This window comes from Sinocyclocheilus anshuiensis, unplaced genomic scaffold (genome assembly GCF_001515605.1).
Source record: "Sinocyclocheilus anshuiensis isolate Anshui unplaced genomic scaffold, SAMN03320099.WGS_v1.1 scaffold18, whole genome shotgun sequence".
In the NCBI taxonomy this organism is placed as follows: Eukaryota; Metazoa; Chordata; class Actinopteri; order Cypriniformes; family Cyprinidae; genus Sinocyclocheilus; species Sinocyclocheilus anshuiensis.
The window spans coordinates 1337625-1347115 of NW_015546047.1; the positions used below are offsets into that span (position 1 = coordinate 1337625).

At 39.7% G+C, this 9491-nt stretch overlaps 1 protein-coding gene across 1 annotated transcript; it reads left to right on the forward strand.

Annotated features, from left to right (window-relative positions):
* The first annotated feature begins 2296 nt into the window (after positions 1 to 2296).
* Positions 2297 to 5544, forward strand: LOC107699030 (putative all-trans-retinol 13,14-reductase). Its single transcript, XM_016500188.1, has 11 exons — positions 2297 to 2584; positions 2865 to 3047; positions 3140 to 3381; positions 3465 to 3660; positions 3734 to 3931; positions 4061 to 4180; positions 4297 to 4435; positions 4510 to 4619; positions 4706 to 4872; positions 5078 to 5234; positions 5309 to 5544. Exons 1-11 carry the CDS (start codon positions 2425 to 2427, stop codon positions 5452 to 5454), a joined length of 1818 nt encoding a protein of 605 aa, XP_016355674.1. The 5' UTR covers positions 2297 to 2424; the 3' UTR covers positions 5455 to 5544.
* Positions 5545 to 9491: the final 3947 nt, after the last annotated feature.

Consider the following 9491-nt stretch of genomic DNA (forward strand, 5'->3'; position numbering starts at 1 on the left):
AAGTTTATATGGGAATATTACATGACACGCTGATCCTTTAACAATGCATTGGCGCAAAAAATGGCGCCTTTGAACTTAGCTTTATTGCATGGCAAAAAAAAGTGTTATCATGCCAAAGCACTGACAGAGCCCACTGATCTAATGGCATTGTTGAGCGCTCCAAATGCAAACTTTGCATGCAACAATCAGGCAGCAATTGACAGCACTCTGATCTAGTGGCATACAGGCATCGTCAGATTGACAGTACTCTAGCCCAATAATGTTGGGGGATCCAGTGGGGGCGGCAGTCATATTTCAGGGTGACCGTGCCACTCTTTATCACAACCCTGCTAAAAGTGCCAGTACGTGCGCTCATTGGCGCCCCTTCAGCTGGTGGCGCCCTAGGCGACCGCCTAGCTTGCCTATGCCTAGAAACGGCCCTGCTCACACCATCGGTGCTCGGGCCCTATTGAAAAAGAATAGGCCGATCATGGCAACTTGACAAGTATCAGTGGAACTCGGACATCTTTAGGTTTCAGCACCATAGAGAAACATTGGAAGATCTGAAGTTTTCATCGGTTTGATGGTGTTTTATGCTACAAATATGGTAAAACGATGTGCCTGGGGTAGGCTGCTTGTAACACTGATTCCAGGACACCGGGCATCCTGAGAGGATGGGCAATAGAATTTGGAATTTATTTTATTATTCAACATTCATTTTCTAGTTGTCATACTCTCATTAAGTTACAATTTTCATTTGCTCAAGCAGCAGAGTGTTAATGCCATCTTGTGCTTCAGCAAGGTAGCCTATCTCTGGCTCTCTGGCTTAAAGTTAGTGAGTCCATGCTAACGCACAAACCTTGGCTTGGCTTTCTGGCTTGTCTTAAAGTCTTGTTTAAAAAACTTCAATAGTTTGGTCAGTTAGATGTTCTAGGTGTTTGCTAAAGTGTTGCTGGTTGGTAGAATATTCTGGGTGGCTGCGAGGCTCTTGTTATGCATTTGCTGGGGTGTTGCTAGAGTATATGGTTGATGGTGTGTTCTGGGTGATTAGACATTCCCACCTCTGTTAATAACAGAAAACCAAACATTGTTTTCAAAACTGATACATATATTAAATAAAATCGCAAGATCATCAATACCTTCAATCAATTGTTATTGTCTGTCTCTTGTTATACACATTTTAAAAGCTCACTTCGCTGCTGTTTTTTTCGTCAGAGCAGAGAACATATAAGAAGTCTGGAATTGATTCTCAGACTCCAATTGGCCTGCTCCCTAAAAAATGCTCACATCAAATGCTCCGCCTGGAGTGAGTGCTAAACAAAAAAGCTACCTACCTTTGTGAGCAGAAATATGAGAGAAATGGCGAAATATTAAATTATCCAGCTTCATCTGCCTAGAATGTTCTGTCCATGCAGTTGGTGGAATGAAGTGTTCTCTCTCTCTCTGTGTGTGTGTGTGTGTGTGTGTGTGTGTGTGTTTTAATTTAACTTTTTATGATTCCCCTGTAATCATTGAAATTTTCTTTGTGATCGTTAAAGCTCGCTTGAATTTGTTGCAAATCATTTGACATTTGATGGTGCTTTGGAAGCCTGAATTGCCTTCATACACAAAACACTGCCATTGACTGACTGGGTCACTGACAATGCAATAATTTTGCTTTCAAATGCAGCCAGTGCATGTGGCTGTGCAGCTGTCTTATCTCACATGTGATCGACCAGTGAATTTTAATGTTTGCATTTACACATGCACATTTGCAAGATGAATCGCACAGCACAAACATATTTGACCACTTTAATTGTTGAATATCAGGATATGAAAGAATTGCTTCACAAGTATTATGATGCTTGTCTTCCAAAGGCTGCTCTGTCTCATTTCTCAAACAATTCAGTGGTGCTATTTTATCACTTTACAAACAATCTGGTCCTAAAAATGAATGTAAAGTAAATCAGTGAACTTAACTGATTTTTCATCCAACTGAATTTACTATAATTGATCCAAGTATAGATGAAGTGATATTAAAGAGGCTGCATGGGTTAGTGTTTGTTGATTGGCTGTCTGCAACTCTCTCAGGAAAAATGAGGAGGAAAATATTACTCCAAATCAATTCAACTTTTTAAGCTGATTTGATTACTTCACCACATAGTTTTAAAAAAACCCTGCTCTCCCACATTTTATGCAATACAAAGTTGACCGTTATAAGCAACTACCCTGCAAAACAATCTGCTAAACTGATTGAATCAAGTCAAGCCAATAGTAGTCAAGCAAGTTAATTCTCTCCACCCACAATTTAGACTAATAAATAACTCAATCACCAGCTTTAAGCTCTTGGTTGCAGTCTCTGGGAAGAACAGCTCCTTAAGTTTTCAACACCTTATTAAAGGTGTAGCTTTCGACAGCCACTCCTGAAACTGAAAACACCAGCTGATCTTTTTCTAGCAATTGAAGATGTGGTGGTTTCTGCTTTTCTTAGAATGGCTTGTGGATTGGGTTCGTGGGACATACTGGTATCTGTTTGGCAGGAGAAGTGGCCTGTGCAAGGGGGCCATCAGCCCTCCAGGCCCACTAGTTGTAGACCAAAACAAAAAGGACAGACTTCTTCAGAAAGGTACATAAGCTTTAGTTTGCAAGTAGTGTTGTGTAAGTTAGTGCTTCACAAACCTGTCCTGGTGACCTCCAACCACACTGCCCATTTTGTATGTCTCCCTCATAGGCTGCACCCAGTTCATGTCTTGCAGTCTCTACTAATGAGTGGCTGGGTTGGAATCAGTTGTTAACTGAGGGAGATGCACAAAATATGCAGAGGTTGGGGGTCCCTAGAACAGATTTGAGAAGCACTGGTGCAAGTTACTAATGTCTATTGCTAACTAATGTTACTTGGCTTATAGAGTTTGGTGAATTTGAAGTACCCAAAAACTTGGATGTCATTGTGATTGGCAGCGGTATTGGTGGTTTAACAGCAGCGGCAGTTTTAGCCAAACTAGGAAAGAAAGTCCTGTTGCTTGAGCAAGATAAAAAGGCTGGAGGCCTGTGTAAGACCTTCACTGAAAAAGGATTTGAGTTTGACTGTGGTAAGATGCGCTCCTTGATATTCGTTGAGCTGCGTTAATGATCAAAAGCTGAATGTCTTCTATCGCTTACTCAATGAATGGGTTTTTGTCAGGCTTCCATTATGTTGGACAACTTCATGAGAACAGCTTCCTGAAAGTCGCATTGGATCTCATCACTGATGGCCAGGTGCATTTTGCTGAGCAGGGTTCCCATGTGGACACCGTTGTTATTGGCACAGGAGCTCAACGTAAAGAATACACCATCTACAATGGTAAGAAGCAGATGGAGGCTCATCTAAAGAAGCAGTTTCCCAATGATACTAAAGCAGTCGAGGAGCTCTTCAAAATCATGAAGGTATCTGTAGAGTGGCCTGAAGCTTTTATTTATCTCCCATTAGTTTATGGCCTTTAATATCCTGTAAATTGTCTCTTCCTTAGATCTGTTCCAAGAAGATCCATCTGCTTTGTATGTTGAAGATGGTTCCACTCTGGTTTGCTCGCTTCATACTGTGGAGTGGGATAGCTGATTTAATATCCCCAATTTTCAGATACTCCCGCACCAGTACAACAGATGTAGTCAAGTCTCTTACCAGCAACCTGGACCTCCTCACAGTGTTTTCTCAAATATTTTATGGTAAGACTAGAATGCTTACTCCCATTTTCAAGTTATTTTGCATTTGTGAGTTAACAAGAATTGTTTCTCCAAGGTGTGCCACCCAAAAACTCCAGCTGCATGATTGATGCCCTCTTCCTGCACCACTCCAAGCGTGGTGTGTACTATCCTAAGGGTGGTGCCAGTGAGATCCCATACTACATCATCCAGGTTTTGGAGAAGCATGGAGGGAAAGTCCTTGTCAATGCTCCTGTGTCCAGTGTTCTAGTTGATGGAATACGAAAGGCATATGGTGAGTTACTGTATACGAGTTAGGGCTGTATTGTAAGTTTAAGGGGTTGTGCCGTCCATTGCATATTGGGCTCCACTACTTGCAGATGCATAAAACAAGGGTTGTCACATTGGGGTTCTTTTTGACTAGGAGTGACTGTGAAGAGCGCAGGTAAAGATTTTGAAGTTCGGGCTCCTATCATTGTTTCTAATGCTGGCATGTTCAGCACCTTCAAGAAGCTTCTGCCTCCAGAGGTCCAGGCAAATCCAGGTAAGTGACTGAATGTCTTCCATACAAGCGGTACAATGTATTGCAATAAGTCTTAACGTGAAGTGCTTTATTACTAGCTAGATTTTTCTGGGGTAATGCGTGTCTGCTTCTCCCAGATGTCCAAGACTATCTTCATACTTTGAAACCAGGCAAAGGATTTTTCCAGGTATTTGCAGGCTTTAATGCAACTATGGAAGACCTGGGCATCTCCTCAACCAACATGCGACTATATAAGAGCAACAACATGGATGAAGTGTAGGTGAACACATCCAGGAGTCACTTTTGTGTTTAAAAGTATAGCTCCATAACAATTTCCTTTATTGCTTTAGGATGGAAGAGTACTTTGATTCTGACAAGGAAGCTGCACCTGACAACATCCCCATGATGTACGTTTCCTTCCCCTCTACTAAGGATCCCACTTCATGCACTCGTTTCCCAGGTTAAGTTTCACACTCTATCGTATGCCCAAAACCACTGTACCACTGATCTAAACGAACCAACTGAAGTAGTTGGTTTGTGTTTTAGGGCAGTCACGTATGGTAATCCATACCATGGTCAATCCAAAGTGGTTTGAACAGTGGAACCACATCAGTGAGACTGAAAGGGGTGGAGAATATGAGAAGTACAAGATGAGATTTGCTAATAATCTCTTTGAATGGGCTTGTGTTCACTTCCCCAAACTGAAAGAGAAGGTAAACTTTGTCAGTTATATTTGAGTGCAGCTTGATGAACTATTGCAAAGCTACAAATATGTAACCATGTGGCTTGTGGGGGGGTGTTTTTTTTAAAAAAATTAAAAAAAAAATTTTTTTCCTCTTGTAGGTGGCAATGTTGCATGCAGTCACTCCTATCAACATGCTTTCTTACATTTTTTTAATTTTTTTTTTCCTCTTGTAGGTGGCAATGTTGCATGCAGTCACTCCTATCAACATGCATGGGCTGGAGGCTACGTATGGATCCATGCTGTCTGCAGAGCATAGTCTGGAGAGATACCAGCCTCTGAACATTGCCATGACCAGGTGCAACACTCCTGTCAAGAACCTCTACCTGTCAGGTAATACTGAGTTTCAGTCAAAGGATGTGGTCTGATTTATGGAGATTGCGATTTAAGATGTCGTTTCACCTCAGGACAAGATGTTTGCTCTGCTGGTTACTCTGGTGCTCTGCATGGTGGACTTATCTGTGCTTCAACTGTTATGGATCACTGTCTGTATTTTGACATCCTGCTTCAACAAAAGAAACTGAAGAGAAAGGTGGTCAAGAAAGTAGAGTGAGAATATGAGGGATAATATTTACACTCTTGATACCATTCTCTTGCTGTATTTTGCTGCACATTTGATCACCTGAATAAAAATGTGAATATTGCACAATGTTACTGGTAATTGTTTATAATGGAACTTGTCTTTATGCTAGGTCTCCAGAGGTGTAGTCAGGCTTGGCAAGTGGTTGTAATGAAAATATCCCAAATATGTGTCCCTAAAGTAACTGAGGTGTCACTAACCTGGCAAGCCGTGGCATAACCAGTGACTCTCAGCTCTTCATTTACCTACCTGATGCCTTGTGCACATTCCCTTGGCTTAGCTCTTTAAATTGACTGACTTATTGGTTGGATAATTGTCCATGGTTTGTCACTAGATGGTAGCATTATAGTGCTGCTGCTTTATACTCTAGTTTTTCAAGCACTTTCAGCCCACACCCAGATGCTATGGTGCTAGTGAAATTGCTCTTGGCAAAATGCATGCTATCTTGTGTGCAAAATAGGTTGTAGCCTATTATATGACAGTTGCATTAGAATATGCTGATGCATTTTGGGGGGTATTTTCATTCATGCCTTCACTTTGATTAGGATATGTTGTGTGAACTGGTTTTCACATGGAGTTTAGTTTACACCTTGGGAGCTGGAAGCTAGAGTGTCGCAGATGTGCTGATAAACCGTGTGGTCTGAAATGCGGTGTAAATGTTTGCTAGTGTTCATTTGTGTTTTCGGAAGCAGTTTGCTCCCAAACCAGAGGAAATCAGAGCTTTTAGTAGAAGGAATATGCAATTCTTGAGAGGGTTCTTGGATGAATAAGTGGTCTTCAGTGGGTTTGACCTTGTCCTTTTCTGTTATAACTTCAAAAATGCATGCTGTTGGTTGAACGTTTTGAATGCAGAGGCCAAGCGTTCCAGGACCAATTCTTAATCCATTTTTAATGTGCTGCCAGTTACTAATTCTGTTTAAGGACTTGTTTCAAGGAAAAGCATTTCATATTTGAAAGCTCATTTTATGTTAAATACTTTATTTTTCAAAAAAAGTTACTAGCTTACTGCTTTCTCAATACTGTGCAGCGTACATATTACTGACATGAATTTTGTTTTACTTCTGTTGATTTTGTATTTAGGATTCGGAGTTCATAAAATGTGTTCAATTGTGAAGCTTGTTTATGAACAATGTATGAGTCAAGCTTTTGTTGGTCACAGCTTATTTCCTGCAGTCCAAAAGGCAATGGAAAAATCTTGAGTTTGTCTAGGGAACTAGTGTGATACAAAAATATCATCACTGCAATACACTATTGGTCTTCTAGTTAGTCTTTTGTATGCAGAAATTTGCATACAGTGCAGAATATACATACTACGATTCTCTGTGGGGATAGTATCTTAGTATGCTAAATTTAGCATTACCTAAATGTCTGACCCATGTAGCATGGTGTTTTTTCTCCGTTCTTGTTCACTTTCTGTAAATAGAAACGTCAAGTTGCTTGCACTGTATTGAGATGGTATAGTGCCCAGTATTTGAAATACTGCACATCTTGCACTTATGGTGCATTAATGGTTGAATGCATTTCTGGCCTGTTTTGCCTGTTTTTTTGTAAGTCTTTCTTCGCCTCTCTCCACCTTCGTTCAGTGTGTTGCGTACAGATCACTGCAGTAGTGTATGAGTGCAGCAGCAGGATGGTGTGCAGGGGTGAACAGAGCTATTAAAAGCTGCTGCTGCTGTATAAATAGCCCAAGCATATAAACGGCGACTCCGACAGTATTAGATGCTGTGGCCAGCTCCCCGCAGGAAGCTGTCGATGTAAGCCAGCACGCAATCCATCTCAACCAGAGGTGAATGGAGCCTTCTGCACAAATCCAATTTTAATATTTAAAACAAACACTGCAGTATAATTGAACGTTGTTATTCACGCTCTTTATTACCAGGATTGGCTCCCGCTGCTATTTCAGGAACTGCATGGGTAAGCTACTAGTTGTGAGTTTTCGGTGAAAATTCGGGCTCTGATTTTGCCTGCTCTATGCAGATGGTGGCTGTTCCCTGTAGCTACAGAAGGGGTTATAAATAGCAGCAGTTTGTGCCTCATTCCTCAGTGCGTCTCTCTCTCCCCACACACACACACACACACACACACACATTCACGCACGCACGCACTCACTCACTCACGCTCGCTCACACACTCACACACACACACACACACACACACAAACAAACACACACACACTGTTGTGTACACAATGCAAACACGCTCGTAGTGTGTCTCTGTCTCCTTCATACATAATCTCTCACCTCTTGCTCAGTTTGACTTCTAGCTTAAAATATGTACACACAATGCAAACACGCTCGTAGTGTGTCTCTGTCTCCTTCATGCATAATCTCTCACCTCTTGCTCAGTTTGACTTCTAGCTTAAAATATCCTTTCACTGCATCTCGCTCTCAATCACTTCCCATAAGAATGGTGAATCACAACGGAGATATTGTTTAACCTATATCTTTGTTTCTCCTAGGCAGCTTTTAGAATAAATGGAAAGCCAAAGCTGCCACACAATGTAATGCAGGTGGGCTTTGTGTTAAATATAGTTTCTTAGTTTATCATAAAAAATTCCACCCAAATAAGTAAACACTGTCTCTGTGGTGCTACCAACAGATTGCTCGGTTTGTTTGAATATCCCAAAAAGCCCAGCACAGCAGCATCATTGGTGAGTATGTAAAATAACTATTTACCCAACCTAAAGCAGTGTTCAGGAGAATGAATAATGTGAAATATAAAGGTTCTTTATTGGCATCTGTGTTTCCATGAAGTACCATTAGCATCTGATGTTTTCATTGCACAAAATATTCTATAAAGTGGAAAAAGTTCTTCAGATTATTAAAATGTCCACACTAGAAAGAAATGGTTCTTTTAAGAACTTTTAACTGAAAGGTTCTATGAATAATCAAAAATGGTTTCTTCATGGCTGTTAAGCCATTTTTTATTTAATTTTCTATATTTATTTTTTTATAAAGAGGGTTTTGTTTCAGATTTTACAAGAACAAGCCAAATTTAATTATTTAATTTTTTCTATATTTATTTTTTTATAAAGAGGGTTTTGTTTCAGATTTTACAAGAACAAGCCAAATTTAACATTGTAGTGATTTAGAGTAGTTCTGAACCTGACCCACTGCGTTTGTTAATTTTTGTAATTTGGATTTTAAACGATGTGATTTCAATTGTTTGAAAGTACATATCTATTTTAATGTTATAAATAAACTCTTTTATATTGTTTTGCCAGCTGATATTGTTAGACTGAAGTCCTGGTCCAGTTAGCATCCTTTTTTTTTTTTTTAAATTTTTTTTTTACTACAAATCTTTACTCCCATAGATGTGCATCTTGGACATTGATCGGAAAAGCAACTTCAAAGGCTTTCTGTCAATACAACACAGCTGCTGTATTGATCTGTTGATATGATCCTATAGTGCATCTTTAGTCCTTGATATTTCATGAGACTTGATTTGCAGATTATGAACTTATTTTCCTCCATGTTGGAGAATGCATAAATGCTTGACTTGCATCTTGGCATGAGGAACAGTGTACTTCAAAAGCTTTCAGTTTGCCATTTTGCCATTTAGAGAAATAATTTTAAATATGAAGAGGAGTCCAAATGTCTGAGACCAGTAGTGAAGAAGCTTCTATTTAGCTATTTTTCAAACTCTTTCATTACAAATTATATCAGCCAGAATACTTAAGTAAAGGGTTATTTTATTAGTGACTTTATTTTTAGAATGTTTCTGAAAACATGACTTTTTTTTTTTTCCAGGTTAAATTAGATTTGGAATTCTATCTCTGTCGGTTTATCATTGTCATTCTATGAAAATCATCCTTTTGTACATTTACTCTACATATACTTTTGCCCTGTGACCTGTTCAAGAAAGGCTTTGTCAACTACACATTCAAAGTTTGGCTTGACTAACTTTTAGTTAACTTACAAGCGCATGATTTGAATTCAGCTCAAATCATATGTTGTATGAGGGCTGTGATTAAAACCTAACATTCACAGAGTGAAAACTTTCTCAGCTGA

What these genes read in the sequence shown, in the direction of transcription:
- LOC107699030 (XM_016500188.1), top strand. Translation starts at nt 2,425, where the DNA reads ATGTGGTGGTTTCTGCTTTTCTTAGAATGGCTTGTGGATTGGGTTCGT. An exon ending in AGAGGTCCAGGCAAATCCAG is followed by an intron (nt 4,181 to 4,296) that starts GTAAGTGACTGA and finishes TGCTTCTCCCAG; the next exon opens with ATGTCCAAGACTATCTTCAT. An exon ending in TCCCCAAACTGAAAGAGAAG is followed by an intron (nt 4,873 to 5,077) that starts GTAAACTTTGTC and finishes TTCCTCTTGTAG; the next exon opens with GTGGCAATGTTGCATGCAGT.